General features: G+C 55.8%; 2 protein-coding genes across 3 annotated transcripts; one reads left to right on the top strand and one right to left on the bottom strand.

Moving 5' to 3' along the window:
• Positions 1 to 1,848: 1,848 nt before the first annotated feature.
• Positions 1,849 to 7,038, bottom strand: PPM1J (protein phosphatase, Mg2+/Mn2+ dependent 1J). Its single transcript, XM_037152552.2, has 10 exons — positions 6,701 to 7,038; positions 5,273 to 5,387; positions 4,501 to 4,788; positions 4,123 to 4,235; positions 3,765 to 3,849; positions 3,086 to 3,204; positions 2,819 to 2,882; positions 2,554 to 2,661; positions 2,289 to 2,440; positions 1,849 to 2,161 (listed from the first exon to the last, which is right to left on the bottom strand). Exons 1-10 carry the CDS (start codon positions 7,024 to 7,026, stop codon positions 2,014 to 2,016), a joined length of 1,518 nt encoding a protein of 505 aa, XP_037008447.2. The 5' UTR covers positions 7,027 to 7,038; the 3' UTR covers positions 1,849 to 2,013.
• A 3,255-nt stretch (positions 7,039 to 10,293) lies between these two features.
• On the top strand, positions 10,294 to 17,892 carry TAFA3 (TAFA chemokine like family member 3). 2 transcript variants are annotated; one of them, XM_053656037.1, is made up of 6 exons: positions 10,294 to 10,551; positions 11,724 to 11,777; positions 13,348 to 13,463; positions 14,107 to 14,256; positions 15,150 to 15,274; positions 16,522 to 17,892. In XM_053656037.1, exons 3-6 carry the CDS (start codon positions 13,349 to 13,351, stop codon positions 16,672 to 16,674), a joined length of 543 nt encoding a protein of 180 aa, XP_053512012.1. In that variant the 5' UTR covers positions 10,294 to 10,551; positions 11,724 to 11,777; position 13,348; the 3' UTR covers positions 16,675 to 17,892. The 2 variants fall into 2 exon arrangements, with proteins under 2 accessions (XP_053512012.1, XP_053512013.1); XM_053656038.1 differs by having other exon boundaries at positions 16,369 to 16,588.
• Positions 17,893 to 20,783: the final 2,891 nt, after the last annotated feature.

The raw sequence follows: 20,783 nt of genomic DNA, 5'->3' as shown, positions 1-20,783 counted from the left end.
AGCAAGAATTCAGACATCGCCCTGACCAGTGTGGCTAAGTTGGTTGGGCACCCTCAGGCCAAGTGTAAGGTCGGGTTTGATTCCCCGTCAGGGCACCTGCCTGGGTTTGGGGTTGGGTCCCCATTTGGAGCTAGGTACAGAAGGCAGCGGGTTGGTGTTTCTCTCACGTTGATGTTCCTCTTCCTCCCTCCCTCCCTCCCTTCCTCTCCCTCTAAAAAGAAAATCTGCCCTGGCTGGTGTAGCTCAGTGAATTGAGCACCAGCTGTGAACCAAAGGATCACCGGTTCAATTCCCAGTCCAGGCGTATGCCTGGGTTGCAGGCCGAGTCCCCCAGTCGGGGCCACCTGAGGCACCCACACGTTGATGTTTCTCTCCGATTCTCCCTCCAAGAATAAATAAATAATATTAAAAAATAAAATCTTATCAGACATTGGGGTTTGTTTGGCTCTGAAGCTGGTGCTCTCTCCCTACTGCCGCCCCCCCCTCACTCCTCCAACCTGTCCCCTTCCCACTGTCTAGCAGGTGTGGCACATTATAGGTTGTCACCAGATACTTGCTGAACAAATGTTGGAAGTCGTATAGACTTTTAAGGTCTGTCATGCAACCTTAAACACACTTGGTAAATCAGGAAGCCAAGGACCAAGGTCCAGAGCACGTTGGTCCCCAGGCCTTGAGTGTGAACTGCAAGCTGTGTGTTCGCTTTAGATCAATCTCTGGCTCCAAAGGACTTAGTCTAAGTTCAGACAACATCAAGATAACTAACAGGTACTGAACCCTTACTGCACAGGCCTGGCTGTATGTTCATGAGCTACATTAGTCCTTACGACAACCGTACGCAGTAGTATGGCTTTTTCCATACAGCAAGCTGGGGCTCAGAGAGGTGTCGGAGCTAGCACTGAGTCTGGCATCAGAATCCAAACAGCAGGCGTCTACAACCCCGGCCCTGAACTGCTCCTCCACACCGATGCCTCCCCCAACAGCAATACTAGAGGCAGTCGCTGTACTGGGCGCATGCACACACTGTGGGATACCCGGCCCTGAAGGACAGGTGAAGTGTTTGAGGTGATGTGCAGATTTTAAATGGGTTGGAGCCACCACAGGCTGGATTACAGAAAGGAAACCCCAGGAGCGTGGTGGCGGTGAGACAGGCGGCTGGAGGAGAAAACAGTGGCCAGAACACCAAGGTCCTCGCATGCCACGTTCAAGAGCATTCTTCTGAGTGGCAGTAAGGAGCCACTAAAATGTTCTCTCAAAGGAATCGCCGACTCAGATTCACACTGCAGAAGGGACACTCTGTCTGTTATGTCCCCAGGATACTGGGGGATGCAGGGCAAGTGGCCTGGAGACAGAGGCAGGAGACGAGTTAGGAAGCTAATGAAGAACTACAGTAGTATCAGTAGGGGTGCAAATAAGTGGATAAATAGGAAATATTTCAAATTATCTATTTAAAGATCCTTAGTGATTAACTGCAGAAAGAGCCACAGGGGACTCATTTCAAGGTGAACTTCCAACGTGAGTGGCTGAGCTGGTGCCCACTGAGGTGACGAGCCGGAAGGCACATGTCTGCTGGGAACACGGTGACTTCAGTTTGAGGCAGGGTGGGCTGAAGTGCCTGAGGGGTGCCCTGCCCACCTGGAGACAGCAGAGGTCTGGGCGGGAAGTCCTGACTCAGACAACACGGATGGAAGCACACAATGGGAGGCAGTACGTGGAGAGGAAAGGGCAGAGGGCAGAACCTGGGAGCACTCTGGGTTTAGGGCCATTCCGGTGCACCTTCTCCCACCCCAAAGAGCCTCTCGTCACCTTTCGGTTTCTAGTCCAAGTAAATAGAGACACATTTTTGTCCATCTGGTTTATTTGTCAGTAGCTATGGTTTCGGGTCTAACTGACAACCCCTTCTTTAGCTAAATGGTCACTAAAGAAGGTCAGGGGGACAACTTCAGAATTTGGGTTGGGAGCAGGTGACGCAGGGAGAGGTTAGGATGCTGGTGGGAGGGTCGGGGGCCGAGCCCCTCAGGAGTAACTGCCTGGCCCGCCCAGGGGGATGACGAAGACTGAGATGTCATCCCCGGAACCCAGCTTGTTGTTGGGGAGACGCCAGCCACGGTCCCGGGGGGTGCCCCGGGCCCCCAGGACCAGAGCTTGGGCCAGGGCTGTGTACCTGCCAGGAGCACACGTGCACATTCATGTACCAACATGTACATGGGGAGACAGGTTCACAGGCCCTCATCACTTCCCTGTGCCCCATCCTTCCCCACCGTCACTCCTCACTGCCATTCAACCCCTACCTGCTGGGGTCATTGGGCTCATAGGTCGACAGCACCCTGTCCACAGTGGCAGCTACCTCACAGTCACTGGTGACGTCCCACAGCCCATCTGTTCCCAGGACTAGCACGTCATCAGGGCAGTGCTCGTACTGTGTCAGGTCGTATACTCGCACCTGGTGGGGAAAGCAGGTGGACAGGGAGTTTGGAGATGAGGGACCTGGGGCGAGGGCCAGCCAGAGCCCCGGAGGAGGGAAGGGGAGGTTACGGAGGCGCCCATATAGCTCACCTCTGGGAAGCAGGAGAGGAAGGGCTTGATGGGCAGGCTGGAGCTGCAGACCTTAAGGTTGTGGTCTCCTAAGCCCCGGGTCACCCCAATGGTGGCCATGACACGAGCCTGAAGAAGAGGAGGCGGCAGTGCTGCTAAAGCCCTCCCCCGGGTGCTGAACCCATGGGCCCTCCACCCCTGCCCTCAGGCGGGACCTCCACCTCCCTAGACAACTCTCCGTGGCGGGTCCTCCTGCCCTCTCTCCCACCTCTGTCATGGAGTTTACCTTTTTGCCCTCCCCACAGACCAGAGGAAACCTGAGATCCTCCAGCTCGATCTTTTTGTAGGCCCTGGGGAAGGGGGAGTAGAGGAGGCATCACCGAGGCATCAAAGCCCCTCTCCCCTAGGAGCCGTGCCCCTCACAGAAACCCCCGAGAAGGGCCACATCCCCCCCAGCTCCCAGCCTGGCCAAGCCTCCAGACTCCACCTTGCTACTGGCCAGGGACTGGTTGCGTTGCCATGGGAATGGGCCCAACTTTGAGGGAAGTGTTACCAGCCAGTCATGTTCTGGTCCCGGTACAGCATCCTCTGGCCCAGCTCCTTGGGCTGAACCCTGCGGGGGAACTCGAGGTGGGTGAATTCACCACCCAGCAGCTCTGGTTTCAGGAAGCCCTAGGGTTGGGAGTGGCCAGATAGAGCAGAAAGCCAGGGGTTATTAGGCTTACAGTGCGGCCCAGTGTCTAAATGATCTTAATTATAGCAGGCCTTTAAATGGAGTTTACTAGGTGCCATACACTGCGTAGCATTAACAGACATATTAACTCAGTTACTGCTCACAACAACCTTTAAGGCAGGAACTACTGAACAAGTTAAGGGAATTGTCCAAAGTCACACAATTAGTGTGACTCAAACTGCCCAGGATTCAATCCCAGGCAGTCCAGCTCCATCCAGGGCCAGGGCTTAAAGCTCTAAACCACACTGCCTCTCAGGGCCTCTGCTGATCCCTCCCCACCTCTGCCTCCACTTCCTTCCTCAGCTGGGGCCACAGTGGGAGCACCGGAGGGGCCCACGCTACTTCCTGCTGAGGCTTCCTCCAGCTCAGCCCCACATTTCTCCCACTCCTTGCAGTAAGGAGCTGTCTGTCTGTGTGGTGCAGGTTGGGGAGTCCTCAGGACCTAGGGTGCAGGCACAAGACTCAACAAAGAACAGGAGTCAGTTTAGTTCCTACTTACGAGCAGCTGAAGACGCTGGCGCTCAGTCTCTGGGGTGAATTCCCGGGACATTGGAATGATTTCACCATTCCGGACAATGATGGCTCTGCCCAGGGAAAGGAGAGGTTGGGGCTTAGCTCTCCTCGGCCCCCTCGTGGAGATTTCCAGAAACACCAGGCCTTTGCCATAACGACCCTTAGAACCCAATACCCAGCCCCCATCTTTCCTTCCCAAGCGGCTCTTTCTGGCCCTCCCTTATGTCTGAGATCCCTCCTGCCTCCCCTTGCCTTTGGATTTAAGACCTACCACCTCACTCTTCTGTTTTCCCATCCCACAGAGTGTCACCCCCTCTAGTCATTTTCAAAGCGCCACCCCATACCTGCTGTCACCTGCATTGGCCACATACACCTTGCCTAGCAAGTAGACCACGACCAGTGCGCAGCAGCCTCCCTCCACTTGGTGGCCACGCCGCTCCCGGGCCATTTGCTCATCCTGCCGTGTAAGGAAGGGTTAAAAGGCGAAGATGAGGAACAAGTTCCAGGCATACAGCCACACCCCTCATCTACAAAGGTAAACCTGCCCAGCCAAGCTGGAGGAGATGAGGGGAGATGTGGGCAGAACATGTTCTTCTTCCCCCACTCTGAACCAAGCTCTCAAAGGTGATGTAGGTTCTCAGGGTCACCCCTTCAAGCCATCTGACTCCCACATAGAACTGACCAGGGTATCTATGTATCTACCTAGTGGGCCCCCCACTCACCATGAGCTGGAAGGCATTCTCAATGGCCCCCACCACCAAGCTCTCGTGGGTCACTTCCTTCTGTGAAGACCAGCAAGACTGAGGACCAACCAAGTGAGAGTGATCCGAGGAACCTGGGGTCCCTGGGGTGGATGGGAGGCAGAGGGGAGGTGGCGAGGGGTCCTGGAGTATCTCTACTAGGTCCTTTAGCTGCTCCCGGATGTGGCGATGCAGGAGCCTAGAGGCCATCTCAGCAGCTCCGCCCCCTGCATGCCCATCAAACAGGCCCCAATAGTAGAAGCGGAGACCCTGGTGGAGAAGAAGTAGAGGTGAGTGATTGTGTGTGTGTGTGTGTGTGTGTTATGCAGGGAGAAGACCAAGCCTCTGGGCATGCACACTCACATCAGAGAGGAGGTCAGAGCTCGGTAATCAAGGCAAATTAAATTTATTCACTCATTTACCAAGGGCCTACTTTGTATCAGAAAGTAAAGCATCAAAAAAGCCAAACTCAGAGGATGCTCATATATTTATGGGTGATGTAGTTAATTATCCACACTGGCAATTAATTAAATTACCCACAAATATGTGAGCATCTGCATTTTAAGTGGAAACTAAATTCATACTGATGTGGTAGAATCTAATGGATCAATGCCAGAGAGAGGCATTCTGTGCCAGAAGGTAGAAAGCTAGTGAGTGAGGAGATAGGTGTTTCAGATTTAAAACCGGATGCCTAGAATCCCTGGGCAGAGGTGTCACCCTGTCTGTGGAGGCTAGGAAGGGTAGTGGGACTTACCTGGCCAGGGCTAGGCTCCTTAGGTGCCCCCGTAACACTCCTCCGACCTTCCACATACACCACTTCACAGCAAGCCTGGTCCTCATTGTGCCGGCTCTTGCCTGCGTTGATGACCCTGCCAGGCCAGAGTGACCACATAAGGTTGGACACCAGACCAGGCCCTGGAATAACCCTCATCTTAGACATACACACTCTCTCTGGCCTGCTGGCCAAGCTGAGAAAGGTCATTGCCACCTGGGATCCAGGCCAGAGTGAGGAGGAGCTGGGAGGCAGGGCAAGGCACAGGGAGTTCTGTCTGGGTGTCAGGCCCTACCACCTAGTAGAAAGGCCAGCAATAGCACCTGCCTGCCTCAGGTCCCCATCACTGGCTAAGTGGACATCCCTAACGGTAGTGCAGGGGAGAGGCCTGCTGGGGGGATGAGGTTTTACCTCCTCCCTTGTCAAGACCCCACCTCCCTCCCTGAAACTCAGTCAATTCTCCTAGTGCCTTGCCCACAGCACAGTACCCTGGTAGGCACACCCACCCTTATCCTAAAACCACCCAGTGCAAGTTTCCACGCTTTGGCAACGAGGAAGTGCTCCAGCCCAGATCCGGAAAGAGGAATTGAAATAGGGTAGGAGTGGAGCCCACCTGGACTGTGCTGGAGTCCGGTAACCACCAACTCTTCCACAACAGGAAGCTAAAGAGATGGTGGTGGGGCCACGGGTCCATCAGCCACCACCCTCGGAGACATCAGCACCCCCCTCTTCCGGAGTGCTCCGCTTTCCCAGCACAGGCATTAAAAATACACGTCGCCTGGGAGTAAGCGGGCTGCTCCCACCCGAGGTCCACTTCCTTGCCTGACCAGCGCAAGTCTGCCCGCAGAGGGGCGTTCAAAGGGGACTCTCCCCTTCCCCGGGTGGCCCCTGCCCCCGCCCCAGGGGAAGCCAGCGGCCGCCAGGTGTCGCGGGCTATTTCTGGGTGTGGAGGGGGATGGGAACCATAAGAGGGACAGGGAACTGGGGCGCGGTGGTCGGGAAGTCCGGGACCCAGTATCCCAAGCCACCATCTCCTCTATTAAAAGAGACCCCCGCTCCTTGAAACCCTTCCAACCCTAGCCATTAAACTGCCGGGCCGCGACTGAGAAAAGGTCAACTCATCCTGGGGGGTCCTACACACTCTGGGCTCCAGGAGGGAACAAGGTCCCTGAGGCGGCGCCACTGAGGGTAGTCAACGACCTGGAAGTCCTGAGGAAGGCTGAACCGACTGGAGAAGGGGCTGGGAGGAGGTGCGGCCCGCAGCCCAGAGGATTGCGAGGGATCTGGGAGAAGAGAGCTGCTGGCACCGAGCGCAGCAAGGGGGACCACCTCAGCTCCAGGGATGCGGAGGTGGGGAGGGGGTGGGGGTGGGGCTCCCATCCTAATTACGGGGACCCCAGGGACGCTCACTCGGCGTAGCCCGTACTCCAGGGCAGGCGACGGCCGGTGTCCGGGGGACTTTGCACAGCCCGGCCGGCGTGGTCATCGGCGCGACGCAGCCCCCCCGGGCTCAGCTGCAGAAAGGTCGGTCGGGAGAAGCTCGCTCGAGCCTCTGCTGTCTTTGCGGGTGCCGCGCTCCCGCCCCCAGCCTTTGCCGGAGGGCTCTTGGGCGCTTCTGAAGGGGCGGCAGGTACCGCCGAGGTAGCGTTAGGCTGGTCCGGAGACTTGGGGCGCGGGGGCGGGGCGCCCCCGGAGCTCACCAGGTGCGCCACGGCTGAGCGCACCCGGTTTAGCATGCTGCCTCCCTGCCCCGCCCTCGGCCGTGGCCCCGCCCCCTAGGGCTCGCAGTGGGCGGGGCTGGCTCCCGCCCGCTACTCTCTGCCATTGGCTCCCGGTGGGCAGGGCGGGTTCCTGGCAGAGCTTCCTCCTGCCGTGGGCCACCCCGGAACCGCCTCCGTGGCTCAACGCCTCTTCCCGCCCCGTTCCGCCTACGCCCCGCCTCCGTTTCTCCCGGGAGGGATCAGACTGCTGTTCTGAGAAGGGGACGGAGGGAAGGAAACCGTATTTCAGCCGTGCTCTAGATTAAACACCAAGTAGAACCTCCCCATTGTGACGGGAGGGTGGTGTCTCCTTGCCCTAGGTTCGCTGTGACCTGCCTGCCCGAAGGTTGATGGCGCTGATGACCTCGAGCGAAGCCAGCCGCTTCGGGACTCACTGAGTGTGAGTCACCTGGTGTGACAACACCTCTGGCTGGGGAGGCTGGAGTGAGAGTGAGGGTGTGCGAGCTGGCGCTGGGTGTGGCGTGGTCTGGAGCCGCGATCATGCTGAACTCGGGAGCTGCAAGTTCCTGGGCTCCGTGAAGACCACCGCGATCTGGGAGAGCGGTTGCCGTTCCTACTCCCCTTCCCTTCTCAGGACCCGATTTCGCCCGCAGTTAGACCTCCCCTGACCACGGCAGTACTAGTTAGTAAGGATAACAACAGTAACTACCATTCGGAGGACTTACTACTTAGTAGGCCCTCTGCGAAGTACTTTTCATATATTAGTCCATTTATACTACACACCACCCCTTCAGAATGGGTTTTTACTTTATTTCTTTTTACCGATGATGCTCCTGTCATTTTATATGACTTGCCCTAAGAGGTCACACAGCCAATCTAAAATTCACACCCATGGCAGTCTTCGGACGCCCAAAACCAAGAACCAAGCTGATTTGTCGAGATCAGGGAGGAAGGGGTTAAGAGGGAGGTGGATGGTAGAGAGAAGAGTCGGGGTCTGGGTTCCTCCTCTCCCACTCTCCCTCCTCTTAAGACAGGCTGCGGTTTGGGGATGCTGAACAAGTTCCCTGTCTGCCGCCAGGTGGCGGCAGAGACCAAGCTAAGCTTACTGCCGGGAAGGGGACTGTGAGATGGGAATTGATCACCAGGCCTCCAGAGATGCCTATTACCCCACCCACAGTACAAATGGGCAAAAATGGCCTTAATGCAAGTCAGTGGTAGCACCCAGCTTGTGGTAGGGACTCCGCCTCTAGACTTAGGAGTAAGCGTGCTTCCTGACCTTAAAACTCTCTGTGCGGGGGCTAAACAGTGCCCCCAGAAGGGTGTTTCCTGGCAGCTTCCAAATAAAAACCTCATAATGATCATTCAGTTTTTAAAAACATTTTGTGATTATGCCTGCATTCTGAGCAGAGAAAGCCAGAGAAAAGGAAGTCTCACACACACATGCATCAGTCCAAAGGCACATAGATTGTCACAGGCGGATAAAAAACACGCTGGTGCTGTGGGTATCTCCTTTCTGTTTGAGCAAAACTAGAAGCAATGCTCAGAATAATGGCATAAACAGCAGCAGCAAGCCAGAGACTTAAGAAAAAGTGTAACAGCCTGGCTATTTTTATTATTCAGTGTTTCTGGGGCAGTTTGCTTACCACCTCTCTGTGCCGCCCAGCTCCCTAATCCCTGCTCTTTGCAGTGCCCAGCAGGGTGTGGCTGCAAGTGGGCCACAGAGCCGGGGCCCAGAGACACCTAGTTCCAGCACCAGATGGTCAGCAGGGATGTCAACAGCTCTCTCGGGCTCCGGAACAGCGTGCTGGCTCTCTTCTCCCTGAATTTCTCACCTCCTGTTCTTGGCATCATCACCCCTCATCCTCAGACCGCCCCAGAACCTGGTGAGAAGGCGGCCACCTCTGCTCCTCCCTGAGGCAGCAGAGAATGAAAAGGAGAAAAGTGGGGGGCAGTAGGACAAAACAGGCTTGTGAGATATTCTCCTCTGCTTAGAAATGAGACCCAGGCCCTGGCTGGTGTAGCTCAGTGGACTGAGCTCCAGCCTGCAGGCCTATGGGCCTGGGAACCCAAGGGTGGCCAGTTGGATTCCCTGTCAGGGCACATGCCTGGGTTTCGAGCCAGGTCCCCAGTAGGGGGTATGCTAGAGGCAACCACATATTGATGCTTCTCTTCCTCTTTTTCTCCCTCCCTTCACCTCTCTCTAAAAATATCATTTAAAAAAATGAAAGAAATGAGACTCAGTGCCAGGACCTCAGGTAGGGAGGGGACTGGGCATCCTCAAGACAGGCCCCTGTATCCAGTGGCTCCAAGCTCTGAACTGGGCTCCTTCCCCACCAGTCCCCTCCCCATGACCTCACCCCAAGCCCTCTTAACCTAAGAGGCTTTTTTTTCCCTCTTCTTAAGAGACAAATTCAACACCATGTCCTTCTTCCATTTGTCTAATACTTGCACATGCAAAATTTCAGCGTACGAAAATTATAAAGTTGGGATTATGTTTATGATGAAGAAACTCTGTCACAGAGTCTGGTTCCCAAGTTGGCGTTCACATCCCTCATCCTTGGGGACCAGCCTGTTGCAGCCCTCATTCCTGTCGTCCCTCTACCTTCATCCCTCCCCTGGGCCTTCCCACCCCTGAGGACACCACTCCTAGGGTGGGGATCATCGGCCACTCCCACCTGGATTTTGGCATTTTGACAGCCGTGGCTCACCTCTCAATCTACAGGAGCGTTGTGGAGAATTTGTGCAATGGTGGGAATATTCTCTATCTTTTGTGCCCAGTTCAGTAGTCCCTAGCTACATGTGGCTATTCAGCACTGGAAATGCAGTGAGTGCAAAGAACCTCAATTTTTAAATGTTATTTTATATCTACGTTTTACAAGCACATAACGGTTGGTGGCTACCGTACTAGACCATGCACTTCCAGAATCTTCAAGACTCAAAACCCCTGAAGGTCTGCGCAATCACTCCTCACACTCTGGTCCCCCGCCTTGCGAAGCCCCAGCACCTAGTGACTTTTGAGGGCCTCTCACCTGTTTGAGTGACCCCGGCCCGCAGAGGGATGTTCACCGTTACCCCACCGCTGGAGCCGGAGGGCCTCTGGTCCCTCGCCCGGCCTCTGCCGCCAGGGGCCGCTGTGTCCGGCTGCCACGCCGGACCCAGGGCCGGGCTCGGCATCCCGCGCTGTCCCGAGGAGGCGGCCGCGCCCGCGCGGAGCTGGCGGACAGCGGTGACTGCGCGCTCCCGGGCCTGCGGGCGGGAACCTCGGGGGGACCCCGGCTGCGCTCTGTCGAGCTGGCCGGGCGTGCCCGGAGCTGCCCTCCTGCGCCGAGAGCGACCCGACACGGCCGTGATGCCAGCTGGGCCAGAGCCCCGCCGCCTCGGGGACGCGGCAACTTGGTGAGGGGCACAGGGTTGTGGACCAGACTGCCCCGGAGCTGGCCGCTCCCGCCGAAGGGCTCTCGGAGTGTTGGTCTCGGCCCAGAGGCTAGAACAACCTCAGGCCGGCGGATGGGACCAGTGGCATCGCCGTGGGACAGGTAGGTCCCAGGGGTGGGGGCTCAGGATTTGGAGCGGAGGCGAGGGAAGGTAGGAAAAGGTTAAAGGTTCTTGGAGTTCATATCCTCAGCCCCCTGCCGGTTTGCCGGCTGCTACTCGGACTCGCTGTAGCCTGGATTGGTTGGGGGAAAACAGGTTGGGAAACTGAGTCAGGAGTGTGAAAGCTGGAGAACAAGTCCCCAAAGCTTCTTTCTCCAGCTGGGTCTGAAGGAGGGAACAAAATGCTGAAAAAACAGCCTAAATGCGCCCCCCCCCCCCGCAGGCCTTTCTAGGTTCTGGGGTTCATAGGAGAGTTGGGTTGGAGGGCGTGGGTGCGCGGAGAGAAACGGGATGGGGACTGAAGGGTCCGGATGGGGCGGGGAGAGGCCGAGTCAGGGGACAGGTCCGTCTGCAAGGGCGGGGAGCCGTCTGTTCACAGAGCCACCCATTCCCGGGGCATCAGCGCCGCTTCTGCCCTCCGCCCCTTGGTCTTCTCTGGCTTCTTAACTGCAGGGCCCTACGACACAGAGGTCTGGACTCTCTTCCTGGGCCACATCATCCTACCTGCTTTGGTCCACCTGCCTTTGCAGGCTGAGGGAGGAGAGGTCTTAGGAAAAAGCTGAGGGGCTGTTAGGGCCTCTGATTCAGGGAGCCCAAGGACTCCCATTCCAACCGCGGGAGTGGGGATGGGGTGAGGAGGGCAGAGTCCAGCCTTCTCCATACAAGTCCAGGAAGGAGGTGTTGCGGGGGCAGGAGGTGGATGGAGGCCCTCAGGGGCCTGTCCCAGGTGCCTGTTTGAGCAGCTTCCTGTCAGATTTGGCTCAGGACCCCTGACCTTCAGCTCCCTTCCAAGGCCAGGTAGGTGATAGACAGTGTTGGTTGCCTCCTGCCTTCGGGCCTGCTTCCCTCCTGGGACAGAGAACTCCTTCAGCGGCTCTCTGTGGGCTCAGCACACCCTACATGTTCCCAGAGTCTGCGGGGACCCCTGCAAAGTCCCAGGGCAGAGGAGAGACTGCCCCCACCCTGGCGCCTTGGGGAACAGCCTCAGAACTGGGCTCTTCTTCATTGCTCAGCCCACTCCCTTGCCCTCAGCCGGGACCCCGTTTGTCCCCTGCAGGACAGTGGGCTCCTTCGTCATTTGCGTCTCCCCCAAGAATCTTTCCTACTTGTCTAGGTAGAGTGAGTCTGAGGCCAGTGGATGAACAGAGAGAAGCTGAGAAATCCCCCAAAAGGTGAGTGAGGAGACAGTTGAAGATGGGGAGAAGGCGGGGGGACAGAGACCCAACACCCCACCGGAGGGAGCAGCCAGGTCCTGGCCTTTGGTTTGGCCTCCGGTGTTCCCAGTGCTGTGTTGGCACCTGCAGGAGCCCAGCGATGCCCCAGAGCGGCCCCAGCTGCTTCCCCGGGATTCCCTCCATTTCTAGCCCATCCTCTGGAGGGACCTGGGGGAGCCGACCCGTTGAGGACGCAGGAGAAGGGACGGGGAGGAGGGCAGCGGGCATGGGGCAGACTGCCGACCTCTGTCCTCTGACTTCCTTTAGCCGTGGTTTTATTTCTTCCTTTTTACATTTAAATTGGTTTCAATTGAATTGTTAGGACAGTCCCACCCCTCAAAACCCAAAATGTGCAAGAGTGACAGGGACAAAAATCACTCTCTCTCTCTTCCTTTTCACCTCCCGGCCGGCTGTTTCCCCTTCCGGGTGGCGACCTGTGTTATTAGGGTGTTTTTGTACATTTCCAGAGCTTACACATATTTGAGCAACACATATTATCCCTCCCTGCTACACATCTTATGTTTTTTTCTTCAGTCCTCACCGGAGGATATATTTTTTTTAATTTTTAAGATGACAGTTTTATGAAGATATAATGTACGTACGTACTATATAGTTAATATATTTTAAGTGTACAATGAAATGTTTTATACTATATTTAGAGAATTGTACAACCATCATCGAGGACATGTTTTGAAGTTGATTTCAGAGGGAAAGGAAGGGAGAGAGGGGCAGGGAGAGAGAGAAACATCGACGTGAGAGAAACAAGGACCAGTTGTCTCCTGTATGTGCCCCGATCGGGGATCAAACCTGCAACCCAGGTTTGTGCCCCAATCCAGGATTGAACCCAAAACCTTTTAGTGAACAGGACGATGCCTCGACCAACTGCGCCACCAGCCAGGGCCAGGGCTGCACAGTTCATACAGGCCATCCTGCACTTTGCTTCTTCCCCCACTAGTGGGTTATTGTTAGTGTCTCGGGACATAAAGTGTGTCCTCATTCTATTTTACAAATGCCTGGACGGGACTGCATTTGTACAGATGCTCCCCAATGTATTTAGCCAGTCCTTCCTTGATGGTTCTTTAGGTTGTGTCTGGGCTTCTTGAGTATCAGTTTGTTCATCTGTAAAATGGGTACCAAAAAATTCTACTTTGTGGGACAGCCACGAAGGATTCCAGACCCTGTTCTGAACAGCCTGGGTCAAGTGCTCCAAAAACGGGAGTCAGCGTTACTGTCCCTCCCGTGTCATAGCCGTCCGTGGCACCACGCCTGGCTCATCCTTCAAGACCCCTCCTAACTGTCATCTCCACAAGGCTTCCCAGCAGGATGGTCTGCCTTCTTTGCTGCCTTTCCTGCTAGGAAGGCAGTTGCTACTTTGTACAGTGAGTTTGGGCCAGGCTGAGAGCTGCCTGGGAGCAAAGTGTGCAGTATCCACCTCTGAGCCTCCCAGGGGCCTGGCACAGAGGCGCTGGGGCTGGGCTCTGAGGGGCTCTTGCGTGGGGCCGAGCGAGGTGTGCGCTTCTCTCCACAGGATGCGTGAGAGCGCCGCATGGAACTGGAGCACAGGCGGCTGGCTGCTGGCACTTCACCTCGCCTGGCTGTGCACCCTCCTGGCCTCGGCTTCCTTGCAGTCTCTTACTCCCCCAGGTTTGGGGGAGGTGGTGGGGCCTGGGGAGGGGCTTTCCCAGGATACCTGGGGGGCTGGACACCCCACTTCCCATCCCACAGCAGGCAGATCTCCGAGGCCAAGTCAGATCCCTAGATCCTAGGGGGTTCTGGCTGCTCCTCTTCTTCACCAGGAAAACTCTGCCCCCTCTGCTGTCCCAGCTCTGAGGAGGGGTGGGCAGAGCCATTGCCCGCCTTCCCGTTCACCTCGGAAGGTGATCTGCAAGGAGAGAGCCACTCCCCCGCCCCCGCTGTCCTGCCCAGCCAGCCATGGGGGCTTAAGTCTAGCCTCCTGGCCTAATTCTGTGGTTTTCCCTTTGGGTTGGCTAAAGCCTGTGTAAGCGGATGATCCTTCCCACGCATTGTAAGCCCCGGGGCCCTTGCCCTCCCAGAGGAGGCTGGGAGGTGAGGGCTGGTGTGGGACTTCATCTTTGTTCTGCCCGGGGCCAGGCTCTGACAAAGGGCAAGGGCATGAGTGGCCTCACACTGAAGCAGCAGGAAGATTTCCTCTGTTTTCTCTTCCTCTAAGCTGGGAGGAGGGGATGGAGGAGTGCCGGGGGTGGGGGGCAGGGGGAGCAGGATTGCAGGCCAAGCCTGGCGCCTGATTGTGTGCTGGCCCCTGCAGTCCCGGGGAAGCAGGGCACCTGCGAGGTGACAGCTTCTCATCGCTGCTGCAACCGGAACCGCATTGAGGAGCGCTCCCAGACTGTGAAGTGCTCCTGCTCCTCCGGCCAGGTGGCTGGCACCACCCGGGCAAAGCCCTCCTGCGTGGACGGTGAGTGAGAGGCCGGGACCTGGCAGGGAGGGCCTGATCAGAGAGATAAGGTCTGTCTCGGCCTCGCCATCTGCTGAGGATACAGTTTCCTACCCATCTCAGGGCTTCCCCATCAGGTCTCAGATGATGGGGCAACCTCTGGGGGAGGGTGGACGTGACCATCGCATTTCATAGAGAAAAGCAACACCCCGGCCGCCCTCTGGGGGGCGCCCACTGCCCGGCACGCATACAGATGTGTCCCTGCACCCCGATCCCCTCACACCTCGTGTCCGACTCACTCCTGGAGACAGACGTGGCCTTCTGCCCTCACCGTCCTCCCCAGCCCTCCTCCACGGGCTCTCCTCTCATTCTCACGCCAGCCTCTGCCTCCGTCACACGAGCACATGTGAGTGCATCTCTGGCCTGTGCATCTCTTCACTCCAGTCCCTTTCCCATGCCCCACCCCCCTCATTTTCTCACATTCACGTGGTGGCGTTGCCAACATGCCCGCCTCCTTGTGCACCGCTGCTCCGTGGACCCCTGCAAACGGGTCACACCCGTACTCGCAACTCCCAGGGTGTGCTGGAACGGGGCATCTCTGCTAGTGGCATGGTGACTCATCTCGAGGGTTGCTGTCCCCTGCCTTGGCCCTGTGCTGTCTTTGGTGACATGCAGCCCCGGTGAGATGCAGCTGAGATGCAGCCGTCAGTGGGATTGAGGTTGACACGGCTGTGTGCCCGGGCCTTTCTGGGCAGCCCGAGGAGGGGAAAGACAGGGAACTGCAGGGCTCTGAGAAGCCAGGGATGTGCAGAAGCCGGCACTTCATTCGGCACGGACCTCTCCCCTGCGCCCCGGACTGCTCACGGTGCTGCCAGAGAGCTCAGCGCGGCCCTCCTTGTGCTCTGCTCCCACAGCCTCCATCGTCCTGCAGAGGTGGTGGTGCCAGATGGAGCCCTGCCTTCCCGGGGAGGAGTGCAAAGTGCTCCCGGACCTGTCGGGGTGGAGCTGCAGCAGTGGACACAGAGTCAAAACCACCAAGGTACCCAGGGGTGGCCGCTTCACGCCCTCCTGCTCCCCTTCACCTGGGATGGAAAAGGGTGCGCAGGAGCCCTGGGCAATGTCCGTGTCCTGAGGTGAGGTCAGGAACCGCGTGGGTGCATCTCTGGACAGGCCCCCAGGTCTGTCTTAACTCTGGGGACTGGAGTCAGGGCCTCTGGATTTGAAATGCATGTGTCTTTCCGGACACATTTCCTGGAGCTTCATGCGTCTGAGTTTCCTCCCCTGCTAGGAGTGAGTTTGCCTCCCGGGAAATGTCAGGCCGGTAAGAACAAAGTAGAAAACTGAGACAATTATCTAGAGAATTCAGAGGCGACTCTAGTAGCCACTCTGCCCGCCCACCCCTGACACAGGCCCCGCCCCGCACTCCCAGGATTCCCAGCTCCCTGCAGTTCAACTCTCTTCCTCTAGCCAGACTGCCAGGTCTGGGAGATTTGCTGCCTGGCCCTTAGAACGGGGGGTAATTAAAATTTTATCAAATGTGTCAGCAAGTCCACGTGTGTCACAGATAATTAGTTGCATAGCTCTGTCATCGCCACTTGTACAAATGGTGTCACCGCGGGACAAGCCAGAGCTCTGCTCCTGCCTTCCCTGGCCGCCACTATACACGGCAAACAAGCAAACAAGCAGACAAACAAAAAGAAAGAAAGGCCAGCTTCGGTTCTGAGGAGAGCTCAGGACAGAGAGAGGGAGCTACAGCAAGAAAAAGAGAGGCTGGATATACAGAAGAGCTTCCTGTCTGCAGGCAGGCGGGAAAGACTGCTGTTCTGGGTGTCTTTAAGACCAGAAGGGAGGGAGACCCCCTCCACTGAGCTGGTGACATTTGTCACTGTTTTATAGGTTTGGATTTGTAGGCTTTGGATCCCTGTGCTTGCAATTTTGGTAACTAGCCCAAAGCACCTTGTGGTGAGACAAAGCCTGATTTGTGTTTGGTGGGTCACCTGGCCACGCTCTCCCAGGCTGGACTTCACAGGGGGAAGGGATGATGGCAATGACCTCTACATGACCTGCATCTCCTGGGGGTATTCGTTTCCCTTCTTTAACCTCCCCTTCCCCCTGCCCCTGCTTGCTCTCTAGGTGACTCGATAGGTCTTGGGGTCACGGCATGCGGGCAGGACAGCTTGACTGGTCCGCTGACTGAAGCATGGTGTCCAGTTATCGGCCAGCAAATGTGGAGGTTCACCTGCCTGGACACACGCCCCAAGCCATACATAGCGTCACTTTCTCCAGGGGCATTTCGGTGAAGCTGCTGAGCGGGTGTGGACACATCTCCGGCCACCTACCCAGCGTCGTGCTGGGCCCTCCCTGCAGACACAGATGAAAGTCCAGATACAAGGCCTGCCTTCAAGGGACGACCGGTCAAGTTGGAGAGTTGACGGATGACAATCTAGATAATTTAGACTAAAGCGTGTGGTACCAGACTGTGGCTTCTGGGTCACGGCCTGTGGGCATGTGTGGGTTTGGGGATGAAATTCCCACAGCTCTTCAACCACCCCCGGCCACAGGGCACAGAGGCAAGAGGTCGCATTCACCACCCACCACTCCCCTCCTTCACGTAAGTCCAAATCCCCAGCAAGCCACTAACACGCTGAAGGAAGACCCTCGCCCCGGTGCCAGACGGGCTGCACATCCCTTGGCTCGACTTGGGGAAGGAAGGCGGAGATGGAGCCAAACTCGCCAGTGAAGCTTCTGCAGAGGCGTCCCCTGGTTTTTGGGCTGTTCATTGGGTAGAGGATGGACAGGACCTCCACGTGGCCGCCATCTAAACACCTTGAGTTTTCATTTGCTTATTTGAACAGAGGAAGACAAGTCCCAGAGCGGGGAGGAGGCTCACCCAAGGCCTCACAGCTTGGACTGCCCTCTCTCTAAGACTGCTGACCTTCCCACTTAGCCTGGAAGTGGGAATTTAACCCCGGCCTTCCTCGTTGCTTTTGTCTCAAGAACAGGAACCTTCAAAGAACCGGCTGCACAGCTGCAATTTTTTTTCACGGGGGAGCCCAGGGCAGGAACTTTCACCGAGGTCCCTGCTCTCCTATCTGAAGTAAAACTGAATTCCTGCACACCGGGATGTGGGGCCCCTGGATCTCCACTGTGCCCTCAGCTCCAGACATTGCAGACAGGGCCCGTGACAGCCCAGAGGTCACTCAGCCAGGATACTCTGACAGCCAGGATACTCTGAGCTGGCAGCCTCACTGCCCACTCTGACCCATCCCTTCCAGAATCCTTTGGCTTCTGGAAGCCAAACTCTCGGAGGCTCTGGCTCTAACAGAGGGTCTGGGTAGGGTCCAGGCTGGTCAGCCCTTCAAAGGTCCTGCTGGGCTGGATGGAACAGGCTCTGTCCAGGGCTGAGGGTTGGCTTGGTCAGGCTGCCACACAGGCTCCAGGGACCAGAGACATGGGCTGCTCGAGTATCCCACCAGTAAGAGAACTGAAGCCTCGGCGACAGCTGGGATCAGCTGGGATGGCCTGGACTGCCGGGCAGGGCGGGGATGTGAGGGAGGGGCGTCAGGGAGACCAGCCTGGACTGTGCTGAATTCTGACCCTCAGACCGAGGGCTGGGGCTGAGCCTCTCTCTCTCCCCTCCCCGTCCCACCCCTACAGTAGAACCAAGACTCTTCACCGCCCCCCAGGGCGGTGTTTGTTTTGTTTTGTTTGGGGTAATGGGGTGAACAGTGATGGCAGCTTCTCACTAGACTGTAACTAGTTGTCAGAACTAGAATTCTCACAACTGGGAATCTTGGCACACAGTGGGGTCACAGGGCCAGGTGGTCAAGGAGTAGGTCAAAGGTTCTCATCGCCTTCAAGGCTGGGAGTGGGTTAAGGGGTTGGCACACTTTCTAGAAAGGGCCAGAGGGTAAACATTTTAGGTTTCGCCTGACACATACAGTCTCTTTGGTGTATTTTTCTTCGGTGTTGTTTGTTTTTGTTTTGTTTTTTTAAACCTTTTAAAAATGTGAAAGCTATTCTTAGCTCGAGGGCTACACCGAAGCAGGCTCCATGCTGTTTTGGGAAGGTAGCCAACCCCAGCGAACCTCTGAAGGCCTCCATCCCTCACATCTGCAGCTTAGGGCTGCTTCCCAGCCTCCTGGTCCGCCTTCTCTGCAGTGGGAACATGAGCGCGAGGTCTGAGTCAGGTTTTGTTTTTCTTCTAATGCTCCTTGAGAGATCAGTGAGTGAATTATTTAGGCTACTAATGAGGCAGCTTTAGCAGAGTCAGGCAATAAGAGCCTGTCCTCCTGGAGGCCAGGACATGGGCTTCTCCATTGCCTCCCCGCCCCTGGAGCCTGGGTCTGGGAGGGAGGGAGAGGGCTCCAGCCCCCTGCACATCTGCTGTGTCCACAGGCTGCTGGGCTATGAGCTGGGGGAGTCCGAGGTTGGGGATATTGATGTACAAATTCCACCCCCTTGTGCTGCTGACCACCATCAGCCCCTGCCTTGGCCGAAGTCCAAGCTCCCCAGCCTTCCTTGGTCTTTTCTCATCCCTGCTTACAGAGACCTCTTTCCTCTGGCAAATGCTGAAATTTGCTAATTCATTTTTTAAAAGACTTTATTTATTTATTGAGAGAGAGGGGAAGAGAAGGAGAAAGAGAGGGAGAGAAACATTACTGTGTGGTTACCTTTTGCATGCCCCATACTGGGGGCCTGGCCCACAACCTAGGCATATGCTTTGACTGGGAATCAAACCCACAACCCTTTGGTTCACGGGCTGGTGCTCAATCCACTGAGCCACACAGCCAGGGATGCTAATTCACTTTTTAACCTCTCAAAGCCTCCATTTCCTCCTGACCTATCCAGATATTTATCCAGTAGGGTTTGAGGGATGTCCTTTGAGGCTGGGCCAGGAGAGTGAGCCCCACCCAGAAGGGTCTGGTGGAAAAGGGGAAGCACACAGTCTCCCAACAGTAGCTCCCTAGGGTCCTGCTTCCAACTAAGTCAATATGTATACACATTTTCTAGCTACTTCAACTGGCAGTTTAGGAATGCAAATTAATTTTCCTGGAGCACAGGCATCCCGGAGTCTTCCGTCTTCCTCTTCTCCCCTTAGTGGGATGGGATCTCAGATTCCCTAGAGTTAGCTTGTGTCCCCAACCCCCTCCTTAGGAAGGTTGCCAACTACAGGAGATCATGCAGCTAATTTCCATGACCTCCTGGCAGTTTTCATTAATCTTTGAGTGACATCCTAATTAATGGCTCCAGGCAGTTGCCTACAGTTTAGGCTGCAATTTCCTAAAATTGCAAGCTTAGAGCTAAAGGGAATGTTAGACATCAGCTAGGCAACTCCCTCATGAGACAGACAGGAGAGAGAGGCTCAGAGAGGCTAGGCGATTTGCTCAAAGTCACACAGCAAGCTGGTGGCACATCCTGCCCGGTGAGCCAGACAAGCCCTCTTTTCAGGCCTGCACGTTGCCTCTTTCCTCCAGTGCAGATGAGGAGGCTGAAAAGAAACCAGGATTTTAGCAAGGATGGATGTGAGAGTCTCATTCCCAAATTACCCAGCTCTGAATGCAAGGGGCTAGAACAAAGAAGAATGGGAAGGATTTAGAGACATATGCACAGAAAGAGGGAAGTAGGGACAAAAACAAGAGATGGAGACCCCTCATTTGGAACATCAAAACACAAGCATAGCACAAAATAATTAGAAGAAAATTGATGCCACATCCAAAGCAGTTGACTTTTGTCCTTTTTGGAGGAGACAGACTAGAGCCCCTAGCAATCTCTGGATGATCTGTGAAGCCTGTATCAACGGCTTCTGGGTTCTTTAGACCCTAATGTGGGAGTCTGCAAACTAAGGACCATGGACCAAATCTGGCCCATGACTTTGTAAATAAAGTTTTATTGGGAATGTAACTGTGCTCATCTGTTTATTATTCTCTATGACTACTTTCCTGTTACAACAGCAGAGCTGACTCATTGCAAAAAGAGCATACGGCCCACAGGCCTAAAATATTTACTACTGGACGCTTTATAGAAAACTTTTGCCAATCCCTGTCCTGGCATTTTAATCAACTCTCTCAGCACATCCTTACGGACTGGAAAATGATGACTCTGTTGTGTTTCTCGGCTTGGGATTGTTTTTTCTGGGGCTGTGCCTACATCCCCTTTAATCCTTTCCGGTGCTGTTCGTGAGCTCTAACAACCAAAGAAGCAAAGACGTGAAGATTAAGACACAGGCCAAGAGAAAGACTTGAAGCAGATGAGTGCCTCCCTGATATGTTGTCACACCCCAGATCAGCTCAGTTCGTATTCCCCAAGTTCATACAACTGCTGCTTTTAAACTGAAAGTAGCTGCCCGTGCACCCCTGTGTGGAGAGGTCATTGCACATGTTCATATGCTGCTGGTGTTTCTGTGCCTCTGTGAGGCTGGAGTATCTCCATGCCCGTGAGCAAGGCTGACGTTAAAAATATATAACTAGCTCAGTGCAGGGACTGAGTAATCAAGGCAGATGCCAGCCTATATGTCAGACCAGGGCACGTGGGCTGCGCGAGAAGCC

Source organism: Artibeus jamaicensis, unplaced genomic scaffold, assembly GCF_021234435.1.
Source record: "Artibeus jamaicensis isolate MK-2021 breed Jamaican fruit bat unplaced genomic scaffold, CSHL_Jam_final scaffold_1689, whole genome shotgun sequence".
NCBI classification, from domain to species: domain Eukaryota; kingdom Metazoa; phylum Chordata; class Mammalia; order Chiroptera; family Phyllostomidae; genus Artibeus; species Artibeus jamaicensis.
Note: the sequence above shows the minus strand (reverse complement) of the source record. Positions and strands in the feature narration are given on the sequence as shown.